Source organism: Thunnus albacares, chromosome 5, assembly GCF_914725855.1.
Source record: "Thunnus albacares chromosome 5, fThuAlb1.1, whole genome shotgun sequence".
In the NCBI taxonomy this organism is placed as follows: Eukaryota; Metazoa; Chordata; class Actinopteri; order Scombriformes; family Scombridae; genus Thunnus; species Thunnus albacares.
The window spans coordinates 3,292,328-3,313,037 of record NC_058110.1 but is presented as its reverse complement, the minus strand read 5'-3'; the positions used below and the strand labels follow the sequence as shown (position 1 = coordinate 3,313,037).

The 20,710-nt window shown below is 40.2% G+C and overlaps 1 protein-coding gene and 1 long non-coding RNA gene across 2 annotated transcripts; one reads left to right on the top strand and one right to left on the bottom strand.

Moving 5' to 3' along the window:
- Positions 1-318: 318 nt before the first annotated feature.
- On the bottom strand, positions 319-2,154 carry LOC122982339. The gene is made up of 2 exons (XR_006403432.1): positions 1,864-2,154; positions 319-615 (listed from the first exon to the last, which is right to left on the bottom strand). It is a non-coding gene; the product is annotated as an uncharacterized LOC122982339 (long non-coding RNA).
- Positions 2,155-4,565: 2,411 nt separating this feature from the next.
- On the top strand, positions 4,566-19,321 carry LOC122982338 (zinc finger protein PLAGL2-like). Its single transcript, XM_044351548.1, has 2 exons — positions 4,566-4,941; positions 16,555-19,321. The coding sequence occupies exon 2, from the start codon at positions 17,000-17,002 to the stop codon at positions 18,293-18,295; it is 1,296 nt and encodes a 431-aa protein (XP_044207483.1). The 5' UTR covers positions 4,566-4,941; positions 16,555-16,999; the 3' UTR covers positions 18,296-19,321.
- The last annotated feature ends 1,389 nt before the right edge of the window (positions 19,322-20,710 follow it).

Here is a 20,710-nt window from a genome sequence, read left to right as displayed (position 1 = left end):
TTATTATAAGAATTAAGAATCAGAATTAATTTTGAGAAAAAAATGTTCAAATTCAGAGTTCTGTGTATTTCCATTACTGTAGAAACCCTGCAGAATGTTCTATTGATGTGACATATTTTTAGATTCAGCCTCGATCCTCTGTTCACATTTCAAATCATACATATGTTATATATCATATTACTGGAATAAGTCTTTCTTGCAGACAGTATTAATGTGTGTGAATTTTCCACAGTTATAATATTAGTGCAAGTCCGAGCTCAGGTCAGTGTCAAAGAAGCTCTTGTCATTAAATCACTACAATAATAATAACAACAATCATAATATCAATAATAATAATAATTATTTATTTGATGGTAATAGACAACACAACTACTAAATAGCATTTAAATGCAAATTCAACCACTTAATTAAATATAAACAGTAAATCATATTTAATGGCAAACATTGAACGCAACACTTAAAAATCATCATACATGTAGGCATACTCAAATCCATGGTACTCTGGGGAGGGAAAAAGCCCTGATGGAGCTGACCACACAGGCTGGAATCGAGATCCGGTTCTTCTTCCCCAAATGGCTCCTGGCCCAGAGGGTAAACTGCCTATATGCAGTCAACCTAAAGAGACTGGTGGAAAAGAAATGTATTGGTTAGATTTAGTAAACAATATATTTTTGAACATGGGTGATGTACATTCTGATATATGTGATGATGAATCTGATATAATGTTTATATATAAGATGTATGTTTGATATTTTGAAGTATGGCTTTTATATTACTGCTTTTTTCTATGTACTTTATTGAATTGTTAATTGTTTTTGGATGTTTATCACCCTGGGCGGTTTGTATGGATAACCACATCTGCCAACATAGAGCCTGCAGAATATGTTTAAATAAAATGTTGCTTATTTAGTTTGTGAAAGTCTGACATGCTTTTCAGGCTCAGGATGATTTTATAGGAGATGCAGCTGTGCAGCGTCATCTTTTCCTGAAGGAGCTGAGACGCACTGAAACGGAGAAGAAGAAAGGAGAAGCCTTTTGGCTCATGAAGAAAAATAGTAGTGTTTTTATGATTGATTCATGATTCAGTAATTTTTATTTTATAAATAAATAGGCTATGAGAAGCTGCTGTTGTGCTTTCATTCCTTCTCCACAGGTAGTTTTCCAGATCTGCTGTATTACAATAACAGCCTGACTGTTTACTGTCCTGTCAGATCAGCTGACAAATCAACAAACAGATTGGATCAAAGGGGTGTTGCTATCTGTTAAAAAAGTTCCGCATAGGATACACCTGTGTTTCCTCGCTCTAAGCTGCTCCAGGAGCTTCCTCTCTCCTTGCTCCTCGTCTCCTCCAGGTATATTTAAGGGATTGGAAGATCCTCCATGATGGTGGAGGGAGATCGGTTTCCGGGTCACAGAGGAGAGAGGATGCGAGGAAGCATAGAATTAGCGAATTGAAAAGCCCCCCATGTGGTGTCTTGAACCACATTTGCTGCTTGAGCCAAAGTTTGCAAAACTGGGTTTTAAACCTCTTAACTGTGTGGTTCTCTATTCAAGGCCAATGGGTGTAGGATCGAAGTGCCAGGTTAGGAAGAGGTCAGTTGCATGCAAGGCCTAGTTACTGGATGTAACATGTGTTAAGCATGCTAACATTAACCTAGCGGTGTGGCTATGCTATAACCTGACTATGAACAACAAGGACATCAAAACAATAGTTAAATGAATAACCTTAACCAAATCAATACAGGTACAGTACAGTGATTAAGTTAAACATTCTTGCTTAGCCGTGCTATGCTTCACTGTGTTGCTAGGCTATGCCCAGTTGTTACTAGTCCATGAAAAAAGAGATGCTTTGTGGTGTTCTACTTCTTAGCTGGTGAATCCGTGGAAGAGACAGGCTGAGAAGAGTTTGGCTCCAAAGCTGAAAGATGCAGGCATTACTGGGGAGACAGCACTCCAGTCGTGCAGGTCAGAGGGCCCAGGTCATGCCTCTGTGTAGCGTTAGTGGCAAGCTAACTCTGTTTCGTGGCTCCTGTACTTGTTAAATCAGCCAGCAGACTTGAGAGGTAGCTGCTGGCACTAGATAACTTCAGTTTCTGAGTCTTAGGCAGGCTCTCGCGTCTTCTGCTGTAAAGAAAAGAGTTCTGTGTGTGTCTGCTGTGAGAAGGCCACACAAGAGAGCAGAGAGCTGCTCCAGCAGAGGGCTGTGAGGAGAAAGAGGAGCTGAGAGCTGCTCCTTCAGCAGCTGGAGGTAAAAAGAGGCAGAGAGGAAGGGGTTCTCTGGTTTTGTTAAGGTGGTTCCATGGGTGGAGTTTCACACCTTAGATGCGAACAACCAAAGGCTCGGGTTTCTTACAGTCTTGAAACAAGTGGTCAGCTAGTGAGATCCAACATCTGGTTTTGATTTAATTTCTATTCTAATTGCTGACTTGAAGACGAAAACGGGAAAAGCACACACATTTCTGTTTTTTTTAATTCATACGAAAAACGTATTTATTAGTATTAACGCTTTGTCCATTTGTTTATTCTGTTATCAAACAAGCTGAACACAGCTTTGGACGGAGAGGACACGGACCACTGTGGATGTGTAATGTGGGTTTAATTGTTTGAGTTTGTGACTGGTGCGTCGCTTGCTGCCGCAAGGAATTGTGGGATGGAATTATCTCCTTTCCTTTCGTAAAGGATGGTCAAGTGTACCCTATGCTAAAGGAGATTAGAAAGGAAGCATTGGAGCACCTTTCCTTAGCAGTTAGAGAATTCAACCAGCTCTTATCATGGCTGCCACATAGATACTTCCGGGTCATTTCACTCAGTTAGGAGCCTTCTAAAGCAAAAAAGACTATTCGACCACAACCCTAGTCTCTTATTTCTGCTCCGAGGGGCGAGCATGGATATATAATAAGAGCTGGATAGGGTGCCGCCACTCAGCCTTGCAGCCAATTTTTCTCAGTGGTCACTCACGGTATTGTAACGAAAAATCTCCCTGCGGCTCAAAAAGCATTTTCCCCATAGACCACCACTGTAAAAGAGACGTCTGTAAAACTGTTGACAAGACACCTCAAACTTCAAACAAGGTCAATTATGAATCTTTCTATTATGAACTTTTGATCCATGGAGGTTTTATATTTGTAAAACTTTCCTTGAGCCGAGAAAAGCGATTTAAATATCCGTGACGTCACCACAATGTAAAGTTTATGGGCCGAGCAGGAACTTGTGGGCGGGGCCAGTGGGGGAAACACTACTGCACACAACGCGGAAGCAAACCCGGAAGCTAGAAACTTTTTTTGGCGAACGCGCCAGTCGAGCAATTCCTATAGGACTGATTAGGCACCTTTTTTAGTCCAGTAGCCAGCTCTTATAATACATCCATGGGAGTGAGGATCAAGGAGCGAGGAAACATGAGAGCAGCCTTCAGGAAGTCTTTTACTGGCCGACACGCCTCCTTATTGGATATCAGTTACTGATTGGATGCTGCAGCTGATCTGACTGATCTGATACATCACTGCAGTTTCATACTGAAGTGGAGACAAATTATATTAAATTTACGTGTATCACTCACAAGTTTTATGCTTACTTGTTTTCTGATTCATCATATAGTTAAAAATCTGTTAATTGCCAGTCTCATCAACAAAAGACCCATAAACAACTGTCTTCATTTATTAGAAAGATTTTTCTTTTCATGATGTTATTTCCTCCATTAAACTGTTTTCTTTGCTGACAGACAGACTCTTCCTGTTGATGAATTCTATCCATAATAACAGTTAAACAAATTTATATTTTACATCATTTATCATAATTTCCATCCGGTCACATGTGAGGCTGAAAATTCCTGAGCGTCGGGTTTCATAATTTCCACTTTCCCAGAAACATTTGGTCAAATACATATTTTCCAGTGTACAGAAGACACCCTGATCATATTCTGGGTTACTGAATTATGAATTCACTATCAGGATTATCCAAAAATACAGTTGCAAATAATCAATAAATAGTATAAACGCATTCTGCGAGTAGAAATGGTTCCTGTGCGTCTGAGTAGGACACAGTATAAATGCAGTATGCAGGTTTTTATTTAGGTGTTTGTTAAACAGGTAACAGGCTGCAGAGAGAAAACAGCTACTCTAGCAGTGATAACTGTGCACCTTTATTAGTATTAGCACAGTGCACATGGGCACAGACACAAACTTGATCAGAAGTTTCTACAACTGTTAAAGCCGACTGACAACTGATCCAGCTGTGATCAACTGACGCCGTCATCAGAAACGGACGTCGCCTCATGTGACGCTTCAGAGGAAAGGACGTCTCATGTCTCTAAAAACAAATTTCCTAGTTTCCTCTCTCCTTGCTTGGTTTCCTTGCGTCTCTCCATGCATTCACGGTGAGAGGGACTAAGATGCAAGTGAGGGAAACGTGAACACAATTTAAGAGGCCTGGGATGTACCCATAGACTTTACATTGTGATGACGTCAGGGTTTTTAAAGACGCTTTTCTCGGATCGAGGAAAGTTTTACAAATATAAAACCTCCATGGATCAGAAATTCATAATAGAAAGAGTCATAATTGACCGTGTTTCCAGTTCGAGGTGTCCTGTCAACAGTTTTACAGACGTCTCTTTTACAATGGTGGTCTATGGGGAAAATGCTTGTTGGGCCGCAGGGCGATCTTTCGCTGTAATACCGCGAATGGCCACTGGGAAAATTGGCTGCAAGGCTGAGCGGCGGAGCCCTATCCAGCTCTTGTAATACATCCATGGGAGCCACCAGCTTGTTCCTTCTGAAGTTCCTCTGAGCCTGGGGTGTGACGTCATTCTCCCATAATGCATGGCTTCCAGCGCGGCGCCCAGCAGTCCAGGCCCGGACTGTCATAAACATCTTTAAAACTTGTCCCAAAATGTCGAGATGGAGACAGAATGGAGGCGGGACGGAGAACTGGACAGAGGCACAGTCGGTAAGTAGCGTTGTATCCGTGTCTTTTGACTCAAGCAGGACTTTTTAACCCTGGTCGGTGAAATATAGAGGAGTTAGCTCCCGCAAGACAAACTCCGGTACAACTTAGTGAACCGCTCATCTTTTGTTTTTTAACCAGCATGCTGCCTCGGCTAGCTCTTTAACTTCATCCACAGCCACACTAACATCAGTCGGCGGGTTCCGTCGATATAAAACCCAGCGTAATAAACCCCTAAATCTTCAAGCATTGACCATAATTTCACCTCCGCCGCCGACTTTCGTGAGCTCAGCAAAGCTAGCAGTCAAATGTAGCCCCGGTCTGTTAATGTCCCTCTCACCAGTCTCTACCAGTTCAGACTTCTTTTTGATTTCAGTCAAGCTCTCATCAGCCTGGGTGGAGGGTTTCCCTCACTTCATTGGGTTCAAACAACATAAACATTTTTGCCGTTCGCTTGACATATTGGAGCAGCAAAAAAACAGAAAAAATGTGGGAATTCAACCTTCATAGTAGCTCCATGCTGAGGACCCACAAGATGGCAGTACCACCTCCCATCACCTTACTCTTGTTGCAAAGTCATCATTTAGTCCTCTTATTACGATATCCACTGCTTGTCCCTATTATATAATTACATGGAGAACATCTAACAGTGCAAAAAATGTTTAAAGTCTAATTTACAACAGAGGACTAGACCATTGTAAAGGAAAAGTAGTGAAGGTATTTGCAGTAGCTACTGATAGTAAATGTACTCATTCTAAGGCATGGTCCAGTTCACAATGTTAAATGATTGATGTAAGTAGTGGTTCAGGTCATTGCAGGTCTAAATAGTTTATGTTCACTCATGAGTAGCTCCAAATCATACGTTTGTGACAATAGACAGTACTTTATAACACCAAATGAACTGGTACAGTTGTCTGATACTGTTGTTACAAGTGCAACACTGCCAACTCAAAGGTAGTTCGGTTGTAGGGCCAGTCTGGTGATATTATGTTCTTCTTCATGTAAATAAATCCCATGTACAGAGTCAAGCCAACAATGGATTGATCCTATTAAGTTTTGTGTGTGCATCCAAAGCCTGATATATCATGAACTGTCTGATGGGCCAAAGACAAATTTCCACTTTTGTGGACAATAAAATGTAATTTTATTCATTTCTGTTCTTACTCATCTGTGCCATAGAGCTCAATTGTTGTCCAAACTAATGCACCATATGTGGATTAATATGCTGGTTAAAATGTACAATTTCCCTCTAAGTAATCTTTCTTAAAAACTAGTGACTAGCTTTTTAACCCGGTAAAGCCCAAATATAGAAAAAAAGAGCATTTTTTCACCTTTCAGATGTTGTAGGAGGCCTCCGATGCAGAAATTAACAGGTTTTCATTTTTTTATGTTTTAGTAAGTTTTTAGGGAAATGTTGTAATATTGCAATGTCGGGCCAGTTGGGAGCAGAATTTCTATATTTGTACTCACATTCTCTGAACAAATATACAGAACAACTAAGGGTTAATTTGCAGGGTTGACTTATTTAGCCCTATAACAGTATATATCATGAATAATAATCACACAGCAGTCATTTTTTTATGAAGTCATTTATTAATTAAAAAAACAGAATAAAATTGTATTTACAAAACTGAATTTTGTCTCTATCCCAGTGTTCAGCCATGTTCATTTGCAATGATGGTCCCAAAGACCGTTCAATGACAGAGTGCACAGTAAACTCAGCAGCCACACATTTCTCTTTTTTGCGTCTTCAGGTTAGGCTAACCCATTGTTGCTAACTTTGGAGATAACTCCCTTCCCTTTTCCAGCACTTGGGGAAACAACAGATGTGACTTTTTAGTGTAGTCTGTACTGTACATTTACTGCCAGACGGACAACTTACTACTAACCTTTTCCTCTGCTCCGTTCGCATCCATTCCTGCTGCTCGCTATTTCCCACTCGCTACCCAAACACACACACAATGCCGTATTCCTTAATGGAGCTACCAATAGTTTCCCAGGCAACAACACAGAGGTTGACTCAAGTACCGAAAATTGCTACACAAACGCTTGATTTCTGAATGAATGGATATTTGGCGTTCATTTTGGCATTAAAACATATTTTTTGGCCTGGCAGGGGGCCTTGTAGTGATAATTATAGGAGAAACACTGATTCAGTAAATGTTCAGTAAACGTTGAGTACAGTTAGACCCAGCAGTCTCCATTAGGTTGGGTGAGTTCAAAGTTGTGAAAACAATGGGAGTGTTTTGAATACACCCCCGTTTTCACAGGTGATTTGTTATTCTGTTCCTCCCACTGCAGGAAATAATGGATTAATCCTGGAAAGCTACTGATGTAGCACTTTTCACCTTATGAAAGTAACATGGAGATTATTCGACCAATGAGAATTTAGTCGGACGAGAACATATCGACCAACTAATTGACCAGTCGACCAGCAGACTATAGCCCTAGTATTAATAATGCGCATAAGTATTATATAGTGTGTGTGTGTGTGTGTATATATATATATGTATGTATATATATATTAATAGATAGGGTGGTGGACCAAGTGTTCAGGATAAAGAGCTAAGTATTTTCCAGGCTAAATAATATCAATGCAAATTAATCCTAATCCTATTTACACATTACACTAAATTCACACAATACTATCTGACTTACCTATTATGCTCTCTACTTATCATACCTAAAGGAATACTTGCATCCCCACATCAGGACCATTCTCACCTGTCCCCGAACAATGCAACAACCATACCCCAAAACATTCAGAATCTGTTCCTAACTAATGCAACAGGTAACTATTTGGGCAAACAAACAAAGCCCAGAAAAAGCCCAGGATCAGTTAAATGTGTTTTTTTTTAACTGATAAGATACAGATACAGTTTCTGATACAGATAGTTTCAAATACTGCAACCAGAAACCGTTTATTCATTTGTTCAATTCTTGTCTAAACTCAAAATTTTAACAAGAGAAAACAAATTTAAAACTTATTGTGAGTCATCAAAGACATTATATTTCTCTTGGTATTTTTTTTTCCATATGTGAAAATGTGAAAAGTGCAATGCCCACATGTAATGTGTAAGATGCACATGCTATTTTGACTACCAACCTCACCCAGCGTTGCAGAATTGCAACATAGACATAACAAGCTCAAAATCAAATTTGGTGAACGTATTCCAGAATAGCTAAGTATCCTCAAAAAAATATTTAAGGCATTTTACTTACTTCTCTCTTGACAAATCCAGTCCAATAAAACAAGGAGATGAGCTTGACAGAAAGTTTGCAGGTAGAGTGAGTTCATGGCCAAAAACATTTACTATCCAATAGCATCGCAAGGATAAACAATAGGACCCACTGACTATGTAAACGTGGTCTTTAAAAAAAAAAAAAAATTACAGATTTTTTTAGTTTTTTTTAATTGTTGTAATTTTGCAACTGTGGGCTTTACAGGGTTAAGGAAATTACTGAGCCATTTTAAAAAAAGAAAAGCTGAATATTTGTCAGGCATTCTTAAAGATTAACATCTTAATTAGGAACCAATGGGGCTGGGGCTGACAGCCACAAAAAGGATAGTGAAGTTAGACGGTACTGCAAGAAGAAAACAACTAAATTCAGTCAGTAGCAACAGGAAAATAAGCTGTTTGGCATTGGCAGAGAAGATCTGGCAAATTTTTCATGGGCGCAACCCACATACTCAGCTCTGCTGCTCATCCCACAAATGCATGTTCCTTACAAATGTGGCACCATTTAAAAGGGAAATAAACAGGCTTTCCAATGGTATAAGATTTATTGCCAAGAAACATTGTTACAACAAAGAAATAATCTACCAAGCAAATTTCCTTACTTTTTGTGCTAAGTTTAGTCCTATATGCACTGTTACTGTGCATATTCCAGATGGAGAAAGTAAAGGAATTCAAAGAAATAAGTTTTGATCACTGAACAAAAAAGTCCAAAAACTAGAAAAATTAGATAAACATGTGGTGCTATAGATGGTAAATGGACTGAGTGGGATGTGTGGAATACATACAGTATGGTTTGCTAACATATAAGGATGTGACTTGTTGACGGTTGTTAAAACTGAATTCTCTATTCTCTACTAGTCCTCTACTATTCTCTATGAGGACTGAAAATAAAAGGCTATTTTTCTTCACACCATTAGTATTACATGGGCTTAATGTTCCTTTTATGAATATATCGACATATAGACCGTTTGGTAGGTTGAAATAAAAAAGTGAACTAGAATAGTTTGGTGAATCTGGCAGTATCATGTTTGCCCTATTTGCACAAATCAACAGTATTTCATACAGACATTGATGCAACAACCCAAGCATAGCAACAGCATCCGCACATGTTCAATCTGCACTATTTTCATTCATTTTTAAATGTATATTGCACTGGTTTATATGGAATCTACACCTCTAAAATGGTCATACAAGTTTTAAAATACAATTTGTTTTCATGAGTGAGAAGTCCATGTTGATGCGTGGTGTACCACCTAAAGGTTCTGTCCATAATCTGAATGTAAACCAAAGAGTGGCATCATCACAAACATTCAAAACACACTTTTAAACACAACACAGACCTTTTACTACAGGGACTGATACTAGATTATTGATAAAGTATCATCATTGTCTAAAATGGTTTTAAACATTAACATTTCTCTACATGTGAAATGTATAAAAATTGGGCTGGGTGATAAGGATATAACCTCCTGTCCTGATATGTAATTTTATATTGTGTATATTGTTTTATACTTTTTTTTTCTGGAAATCCAATGAAAAACTGTCAGTGGATAAAAATATCCAGTAGGATTGGGGTTCACTAGTAGTAGTAATCTCAATCCAGAATCAATATCTCATACATTTTAACAAGGTTTAGCTCATAATACTAAGTAACTAAATATATAAATACTTAAAGCTCAAAGATTCAGTGTGTGAAAAGGCAGAAACTGTTTTTGAGTCTGAACCTAATTAATGTTAAGCTGTGCATGTCAGTCATGTCAGACTTTTAATGATGAGCATAGTTGACAACGTTGCATGCTAGACTTGAGCGATTTAGCAATCTGATCAACGATTGACGTTCCCTAAATGATTAAAGCAATTTTTAAGCCTTTAAACAATAACTAATTTAAATTAGTTATAATAATTTTACAAATAATTCACTCAATTTTTATACTTTTTAATTATTAGAACTAAAATGATTTATAAGAATCTCTAAAATCTGCGACTTACTGTGCATTTAGAGGAGATGTTTTTGGTGGAGCAGCATGTCTGCTTGTGGTAAAGATCCCTGTTAATCAGCATGAGTGATTCATTTTAAACCCTTAATTTTAAGCAATCAATTTGCTTTACCATGGATCTTGTACGCATCTCTGTTCTCCATACGCCTCACCAAAACTTTGCTGTTATGGTATTGTCGCACCAAGCGCAGATGCACAGACTACATTTTAAAGGGGAGCCTGGAAGAGACCACTTCCGTCAGGATAGAAATGTTTCATTATAGGATAAAGGTGACGACTCAGAACAACTTTATTGATTTGCAGTGACCCTTCCTTCTAAGGGGACAAGTGGACTGAAACCATGCTAACAAAATGCCCCCCAAAGCATAACAGAGCCACCAGATCCCCTCAATAGGGGTCAAGCATTCAGACCTGGACCAGTTTTTCCTTAAATTTGTCACCCGTCTGTATCTTCTTCTTCTTCTCCTTCTTCTTCTTCTTCTTCTTATTAACAGTATTAATTATTATAAATGGAATAAAAATATTTTAACAGAAGAAATGTGTTTATTTACCCATAAACAGTTCATAATCAAATTCAAGTAAAAATAAATGATTTTATTACTCAAATTTATAACTCAAAAACACACTTAAATGGACAACAACATGATTAAATCGAGAGGTTGGTGCTTAAATCAAACAGTTTTATCTGTTATAAGTTTTATTTTACCATATTTGAAAACAGTCACATTTCTCTGCTCAAGAGATTTAATGTAATTTTTTGTTAGGGGTAAAAAAGCTAAGCATTTGTTTTTGTGGTGTGTTTTATGTGAAAGAAATACTGTTAAATTACTGAAAAAAAAATACAACCTGGTTGATGTTAGATCATTTTAGGTGACTGATTCAGGTTAGCCTGCTGGAGAAGCTGTTAGCCTGTTAGCCTGTTAGCCCTATAAAGCCTGTTAAACAGATTCTAGCAAAATATATCCATTGAAATGAAACTGAAAACATACTCCTCATCTATTATTAGTGATGGTGTTGGATTTTAGGGACTTACTGTATGTGTAGCTAACTTCATGATGCCTTCACAACCTATTACACAGAATATAGATTTTACCAAACATTTTTTCAGTACTTTTTAAAGCCTTTCTGCTCAGAATTCTCATTGACAAACACATAATCACCATATACAACAAGCTCGTTTTTACCAGCATATTTGCTGACTACTGTTTCAGTTCAATTCAAATGGCTTTATCAACATGAAGGTTTCAAGAACAATATTAAGAAGAACAGTGAAGTACAATTTGTACAAATATTTTGACAGTGCACATTAACAGTAATATGAACATTAACACAACATTAAGATTGATATAAAATATATCCTCTGTGTGTATGTGTGCATGCTGATTAAGAGTTTATGTTTAGGGAAGGATGAAGGGCTACAGTAGCCGTATTAAAAGGAATCCCCAGTTAACAGTAATATTATATCATATGGAGGAACATAGTAATTCACCTAGTAACCATCTCCCCAATTACATTTCAACAGATCACATCACACTGTGTGTGTGTGTGTACATGTGCATGTAAATGCATGTGTGTGCTGTGTGTGCAGGGTGCAAATTAACTTTTTTTATCCACTGGCCAAATGGCTAGTGAATGTTCAAATTTTACCAGCCATTCAATAGATTGTTTTTTTTGGCTAGTGAGTAAAGCAAGTCTGCCAGCCACTTGCATATTTTACCAGCATATGGCCTTGTTTACACCTGGTACTAACAGGTGTCTCGGGTGATCCCATCACAAGTGGACAGCTCTAAATACAGGTGTAAATGCACCCAAGACGCATTGTGCAGTGCAATAGCATTTTACAGGTGCTAGGGGTGCTCGCACACATGAAAGTTTGCACATCCATCAGAACTGGCATGACTTGACAAATGATATGGTTCTTGAGCTGAGATGTTGCAACATGGCTCAATAGTGCCTCATACAATGTTTCAGAATGAAGGCCCCGACTTTTAAATGTAAAGTAAATCAACAAAATTTGGTAAGCACATGTCCAGATGCACAAAAAAGCCTTTTACCCTAAGTCCAACAGGAAGTCAGCCATTTTGAATTTACTTTGCAATTGTAGCCAAGAGGCAACCTCTGGGGCTGTAAAATGAAGCCAATGTGGAAGTGCCAAAAACTGCAGTTCCTTGAACGGCCACTTGAGGCTCCAAAAGGGAGTCAATCCCCATAGACCTCCATGTTAAAATGCCCAACTTTACAGCAGAAATAAACATGTTTACAACCTGGTACAAAACACGGTTTTGGTCTCTATAGCTAATTTACCCATTCATGACAACTGCACCGGGGGTGAATTTTTTTATAACTCGCCCGTTTAAATTTTATTAAGCCGTAAAGTTATGCATAATGAAGGACATGGCTGCTTTGAGTGACAGGTCTGCCAGCCGCCAGGTGGCTTGTTTCAGCCATTCGGCCCCGCCTCTTTGCCCATTTTTGATTGGCTGGGAGTTAGGCAGCGTCACTCACTGCCAAGATGGCAACAGCCGGAGTGGCTTACTCTCAGCTTCAAAACCGCTCTTCAGAAACCAACGGGTGACGTCACAGTAACAACGTCCATATTTTTATACAGTTTGATTGTAGCGCAGTTTTTTGCAATATATAGGCATTGTATTTTAACAAACTCCTTCTAGAGATTTAACCTGACCAACTTCACATTTGGTCAGTGTCATTTAAAGACCTTTACGATGAAAAATGATCAAAATCTTGAGTTTTCATTATGTGCAGTTGCTGTGGCGTTGCGGCAAACTTCAATGTTTCGCCACACTTGATATATAGCAATATGAAGTATAATTAGTGTTGTCTAGCACCACATAGTGCACACAGGAAATGATATTTAACTTGTTTGTGCAGCGTAGAGAGATTTGAACTGACCAACTTCAAATTTGGTAGGTGCCATCTTAAGAGCCTTGTGATGAAAAGTTATCAAAATCATGAGTTTTCGGGTAACGCCCTTGACGTGGCTGCTGGTCAATTTGCATGTCTCGCCATGAAACAGGGAATTGTTGTAACTCCACTAGACTTTGTCCAATCTGGCCCAAATGTCATATGCTTGATAAAAGCCCAGGCCTGAACACATCTACATATCAATATTGACATAGTGATAGTGCCACCAACTGACAATAGGAAGTCAGCAGACATTTCGTAACAAAGTTGCTTTGATTTTCATGAAATTTGGTGGGTTAATTTCTCTCCTCATTCTACGCAGAAATAATTTTTTGGGAATTTTTTGCCAGACAAGAAGCCACTTTGCCATTTTGGATTTCATACATAATTTTTCATTATATTAACAAATGTTTGAGACCTTTTTGGATGCGCAAAAACTCGTGAGAATTTGCAAGTATGTTTGCAGTAATATTTAGATTTCATATCACAACGGGCTTGGGCGTGACACCTTGGCTCTATAGTGCCCCCTAATTACTTTTAGCATTTTTGAGGTGCTAGGAGTGCTCGAAAACTCACGAAAGTTTGCACATCCATCAGGACTGGCATGACTTGACAAACGATATGGGTCTTGGGAATGGGTGTGGCAAACTGTTTCGAGGTTGCCCCCCACAAAATTTCAAATTAAAAGAACCCCCCCCTTAAATTTGAAGTAGATGAACGAAATTTGGTAGGCTCATGTATCATGTCCAGATGCACAAAAAAGCCTCTTGGGGCTGTACCCTAAGTCCAACAGGAAGTCAGCCATTTTGAATTTACTTTGCAATTTTTTTTTGCAATTTTTGCCATTTGCAGGTATTGTCTTTATGAAGTGGGAAGTTGTAACTTGAATGTACATTGTCCAACCTGCACCAAATTTGTCATGCCTGATAAGATTCCCTGTACGCATCTATATGTCAAAATTGAGTCAAAGTCATAGCACCACCTACTGACAAGAGGAAGTCAGCCTTTTAGGACAACCATCATCCAAATGCAGCAGCCACACATTTCTCCGTTCTGTATTTCTCTGTTTAGCATTGTTGTCGCTAACTTCGGGGCTATCCCCTTCACTTTTCCAGCAGTTAAGGAATCTTACTGCATACTGTCTGTACCATGGCTGCAGCACAGACAGTACAGCCACACACACTGTACACAAAACATGTAGTTGGTGTGAAAGTTCTTCAGTGTGAGTGTAGAAGACACAAAGCTTGCAATTTGTAATACCTTCAAGTCTAGAATAAGCCGTGGACGAACTGCCTACAATATGCAGGGTAATCTCCAGACTATTTTATCAAAATTAATAGCCTACCAACGCTCATGTAATTTCTCTCTCTAAACTTTTCCAACTTCAACATGAATTGGCTGCAAAATGATCATACATCCTCTGTTAATATATCACATTCACTAATCTGTCAACAGTAGCCTAATCCTGTCGCCAAATGAATAATCAAAGCTATAACAGCAAATATCAAGCATTCTACCTACCTATTATAAAAGTTGATGGTGGCGTGTTGTTGGCTTGAAATTCCATTGAGAGTTTTCTTCCACCGTTACACTAATAGAAGTGTGGAGTAGGTCCGACATTGCACAGTCCATTATTGATAATTTGGTTGAAAATATGCCTACTGATAAAAGCTGCTAACAGTAATTATCTTCTCAGGTGGAAAAATTTCCAAGTTTGAAGAAATAAAAACCTTGTAGCCTGCATATTAACAGAACATAGGCTATAGTTTTGGAAATATTAACCGAATATAATAAATGTCCTCACAGGCCACGGATCCTATCGCCCTATGATCATAGTTAGTTTAATCTCAGCAGACATATCTGCCAAAATGGAAACGTCCAACCATTAAAAATATCAATCCCTGACCAAGTAAATCGGCTGTAATGTATCCTGGTTTTTCCATCACTGTTATGTTAGGGTGGCTAGAAGTGAGAGCTCAGGACCATACACGTCTTGTGTTTCACTTTGTAACCTTTATTTAACACAAAACTCCATTACATAGTACCATCTGTATCTGTCCACTAGGTGGCAGTGATGTACCTTAACAGCTCAGATGACACTACATTCCCCTCTCTGTGTACTGTACTGTATAGTCAAATTACTGTCTTTACGAAGATGTTTGTTTTACTTAACACTATTATATTTTATTTCCATTCCTTTTAGTTAGATTATCAGTCTTTTATAATAGTACTTGTACTATTACCGTGTTTCAACTTAAACAAACAATATCTTATATTCAACAGAAAAATACTTTTTTTCCGATTCAGCTGAATAGTATTTTAACTCAACTTATTATGAACTACATTCAGCTAAACTAGTAACCATTATCAAAGTCCTTCAGGTACCTCGGAAGATGGCCAAGCAATTTACAGCCTTGTTGACAATACAATAGCTAGTCAACAGGCAAACGGAGCGGAGAGGAATGCTTGGATTTCACCTGTCAGGTGTTTCCAGAGTGCGCACTAAAACACCAAAGCCACTGAGCACTGACAAGTCTGCGGTCACATTTAGTCATCTTGACAGTGAGAAATAGAAATTCTCACACATTGCAGTGAAGGCATCAAAGGGCAAATTTCATTGCAAGGATATTAGGCGTAGCCTTCAGTGCCCTTGATGTGCTGCAAGAACCTTAAAGATCATCTGCTTTTGTTTTGTGGCCTCTCCGTCCATTTCTGTGGCACATAGTGGACGCACAGGCAATGTTGTGTGAGCTCAGTGTCTGCCTGTGCATCATCTACTTCCTAACTTTCATCTTGTCTTGAATTAACTACTGGAGGAGAGCGATTCCATTTTCTGATATGCATATTTACTGTTGCATATTTAGATAAATAGCCTAAAACTACATGGATGCAGTCAGTCAACCAGTCAGGTTGTTGCATAACCTGTCTTAACTATACTCTTATTATTTGGGTTGTATTATCTAGCCAGGGATGTAAAGACGACATTTTATAGAAATAAAAGTTCACTGTGTGTGTGTGTGTGTGTGTGTGTGTGTGTGTGTGGCAAGCATTAAGCTGGGGGTGCACAATGCACCACTCCATGCCGACACAGATTTTCTTGCCCCGACCTGCTTCTACTGCTAAAAACACCGTCAATGAAAGCTTCCAGGTCACTTTTTGATAACAAAGATAATTTAAAATTGCCCCAATCATTTTGCATCACCGTATGAAAATCCGTAATAAGGAAACAACTCAAAATTCTATTTTCAGGACCAAATTAAATGGAAAATGACTCTATTTCTGTTTTTAAAACAGTGTTATAAACATTGATAATTTAAAAAAAAAGCTGTTTTTCATTTTCTGGAAATTGAAAAGCGCCCGGTTTTTCGTTTTCCGAGTTTTGTTTCAGAATAGGAAATCGTTTTAGATGAAGGAACATGGATTAAAAGTTTTGTTTGTTTTCTTTGTTTGCTTTCCAGGTGGATAAAGATGTTCCTGCCTCTCTGATTCAGCTGCTGTGACTGTGGCACTCAGGGCTGCTGAATACTAAAATAGACTGCAGGCTAACACAACAGCTCTTCTCAGGAAACACACAGACCCAGTGAGAGCTTCGAAAGCTCCTCATCACTGCAGCCCTTTTGGGGTTGCTATGGCAGCTGCTGTCACAGGAACCAACTGCTGGACACAGGCATGCCCGAGTGAGGCAGGACAGACCACTAGTCATTGCCGCAAGAGACAGTCAAACAGTCAACAAACAGCATTTAGCATTAACTCTAGCACTCTAAGTTAACTAGACAGCCAGAGATCAGTACGCTGATGGTCAGCTCTCTGGAGAATCCTCATGAGTCTTGTCTGTGTCTGCTCAGGCTCTTGGCCAGAGTCCCTGTGCAGCAGCAAAGCCAGCACTGTTCCTTCTGTTAGACCATGTACCACCAGCAGGACCATCTGAAGAGCCAGCTGCAGGAGAGCCACCCAGCTAACAGGCAGCTCTTTCACTGCCAGGAGTGTGGGAAGCAGTACAACACCCAGCTGGGTTATAGACGCCACCTGGTGGCAGCCCACAGCGCTGCAGCAGGCCTGCCCTGCACAGAGGGGGCCCCATCCCTGCTGGAGCACCTGGGTGGCCATATTGACAGGCCTCCACCATCAGAGGGCAACACTAACGCTGCTCTGCCCGTGAGAGAAAGGAAGTACTCATGTGAGCGATGTGACCGCCGTTTTTACACCCGTAAGGATGTACGGCGCCACGCCGTGGTGCACACTGGGCGCCGTGACTTCCTGTGCCCCCGCTGTGCACAACGCTTTGGCCGCAGAGACCACCTGACCCGTCACTTAAAGAAGAGTCATGCCCAGGAGTCAGGGTTGATGCCACCTGGTACACCCAGCACTCCCGTGGCTACACTCACCCCCCCCACCCAGTGCCCAGCGAAGGAGGAGCCTAACCCTGTGACCTCTGACATGGGCTCTGTCACCAAGGAGGCCATGGAGACTTTCTCCAGGGACATGTACAACTCATACCCAATGGCCAATCCTGTCCCCGGGATGGGTCATCCTCATGGCCTCATGCAGGGCTCCTTGTCCTCGAGCATGAATGTCGGTCACCACATGCCCCCCCCATCCTCTCACCTACACCACCATCACCTGCAGCCACCAGCAGCCCAGCAGCAGCAGTCCTACAGCAACATGTCCAGGTACCAGCACGGATCTACCTCATATCCTCGCGCCGACGTGGACAGTTTCCTGCTGGACCTGCAGAGCGCCCCCCCACCTCATCTGAGTGCAGTCAACTCTTCTACCTCTAATTCTGCCTCCCCTCAGAGGGAGGTGCTGGGTGAAGGGGTGGGTGCCAGCAGCGACCCCCACCTGCTGTCTAGGAGCCCCACTATCCCCTCAACCGAGCTGTCCTGCACCACTAACATGGACCTTGGGCCTCTGCTGGGCTTCTTGCCTTTCAGCCTGCCGGCCTACAGCCCTCACATGGGGATGGGAGGGTTGGTGATGAGCTATCCACCTACCACCACCTCCACCCCCTCTCCATCCTCTTCAACTGGGCTGTCCTCTCAGGCTCCAGGGCCTTTCACCTTCTTCCAGCCCCCCCAGGCTCATGTACCCCAGGGCCCTGGAGCCCATAACCACAGCCAGCTACCTCAGGCATACAGCAGTCCTGCTATGAGCACTTCCAGCTCCCTACCTCACTACTACCAGGCCTTTCAGCAGTAAGCAGCTCTGTCCCCTCAAAATTTGTTGCCTTCACACGTGCTCATGGATTTTTCATGAAAAGGGTCAAATATGTGAATGGCATCTTTTTATTACAAAACTTTTTTTTTGTTGAACACAACAAGTCACCTCATCAGTATTACCTCATAATTTAAAAAGGAAGCTTGAACATTGGAGGAAATGTAGTTGATCTCACTACAACCAAAATGGAGTAGCCTATTATTTCTTTACCTGTTAACAACCATGGATGCACTTAACACACTCGTCACAGGTGCAGCACAATGCTAACGTCTTCCAGTTTTCAGTCATTAAGAAAAATTATGGAAAATACAGTGTTGGGAAAAAAAATTGTATACAGTGATGTATCCTGTGTAAGACAGTGTCACCATCCTTACTGAGGATGACCTTTATATTTTCTCATTTCATAGTATCAGAGCATTAACAGTCTTACAGATTGAGAACGGTTGGTTCAAGATTTACACATTATTGAGTGCATGGGGAAAAAGATAGACAATGCAAACTCAGCAGCAGTCTGTATTCTGCTGGTTAAATCACTAAAACATGCAGTAACCCATCCAGTCACCCCGCATTACACTAATTGATGTGTCCAAGTGCATCAGAAGACTTAAATCTAAAATAACCAAATGTTACCATCAACCACTATTGCAAGTGGTGTTCATTTCTATTGAATTCAGAATTAGGCCTTATAAAAAAATCAGTCTATTTTAAGTGTAAGTTCAGTAAGACTGCACTTACTAAAGTTTAGGAAGAGTATTGTAAACCCATACATGTCATTCATGATTAGTTAAGTGAACAACCTGTCAATCGAAAATGGTACACTGTTGAGGGGCTTGAATTTAAGAGCCTGAAAATTCTGATGTAACAGACCAGCTTCTCAAGTAAAAACTCTAAATTGGAAGCACTGCAAATTTTTAAGACGAATGATGTTATGATAGGTCACATCAGCATTGTGACACAAACTCAATGCTACACAGCTGCTTTCCCCCATTTTGTTGCTGTAATGTAGCGTCACTAGATTAAAATGCACTTAAGTTCCATTTTCAGCATCGCAGGCCTTAAAAGAATCAAGTCATGCCAAATCAAACCAAACCATGCTGCTCCACTGCTGTCTATGGGTATCTTTTTAAACCTGTTTTTAAGTGTTCTGTGGGCCAGAATGTTTGACACAATAGGCACTGTTAAGACACAGAAGTGTTACTTAGAATACATTTTCTTGAACTCCATATACTGTATTATTGAAGATTTTGAGGCAGCACAGATCGCCTGTCAGATCCAACTGGCAACCAATGGATGAACCAATCTGATATTCCTGCCTACTTTTTAATCACTGCCAGTCAACTACTCATCTGTGGCTCCCCTCCTGCGATGCTCCGAGCATCCTCAGTCCATCATGCGTCTCTGTCTGAGCAGACCTTCAGAGAGCAGTGCAGTTGTTCTTTGTTGTAGAACTACTTCAATCTTAATCTGCTGTATTAAAAGGTCAAACTGAGAACTTTGAAATGTAAAGTTGCTGTCACAGCTAACCAGGTCACTGATCTCAGGGTTGCTGCCTGTCCCTTGAAATAGATAAAAACACTTATTTAAAAAAGAAAAGCCATCCCACAGAACCCAGACATGAAGTCACTCAGGTGTTCATAGTTTGTTTTGGGAATTATGTTGACTATGAATTCACCTGGTAGTAAGCATTCTCTCAAGTGATTTTTAAGTTGGGAAACAATTGTCAGGTTAGTGTTAAGTACCAAAAACATAATTCATTTTAAACATCCCCCCAGATTCCCCCCAGTTAAGATATGAGTACCACCAACTAATCATTGATTACATTTCTGAGATATCACTGCTGATGATGGTTTAAAGGTCCACATGATGAATTAATGACATGGATGGTATAAAGAGCCACACAGCCGTGCATAATGCCAGCTATTCTGGCTGTTGGAGAACCTCGCCAGTGCAACACAATCTGTGAAACTGCACTTCTTTCCCATTTGTTTCATTGACAGCTGTACAGACTGGTGGGCGGGTGGTTAATTGATATGAAAACGGCTGGTTCAGGGTGTGTCTTCATCCATTTATGGTCAATTGTGGGAGTGGAAATGAGGCTCGTGCATGTGCGCCCGGTTCCCCAATGATTGAGATTTATAAAGCATAACCATGTGTACACACGGCTTTATAAACCTCACAAAAAGAATGCGAATGTCTACTGGCTTTGTACACACAGTTTAGTCATGAATCTACATAGAGTTTTATGCATCTGGCCCCTGATGTCTCCTACTTCACTGTAAAGTCCATTCTATGGAATGGATTTTACAGTGAAGTGCACTGGAGACTTCAAGTTTCTAAATCAAACTCGTGACCATGATTGGCTCCAAACTAGTTGTGATGTCAGAGATCGTGCACACA

Coding starts and splice junctions, on each gene's coding strand:
- LOC122982338 (XM_044351548.1), top strand. CDS start 17,000: ATGTACCACCAGCAGGACCATCTGAAGAGCCAGCTGCAGGAGAGCCAC.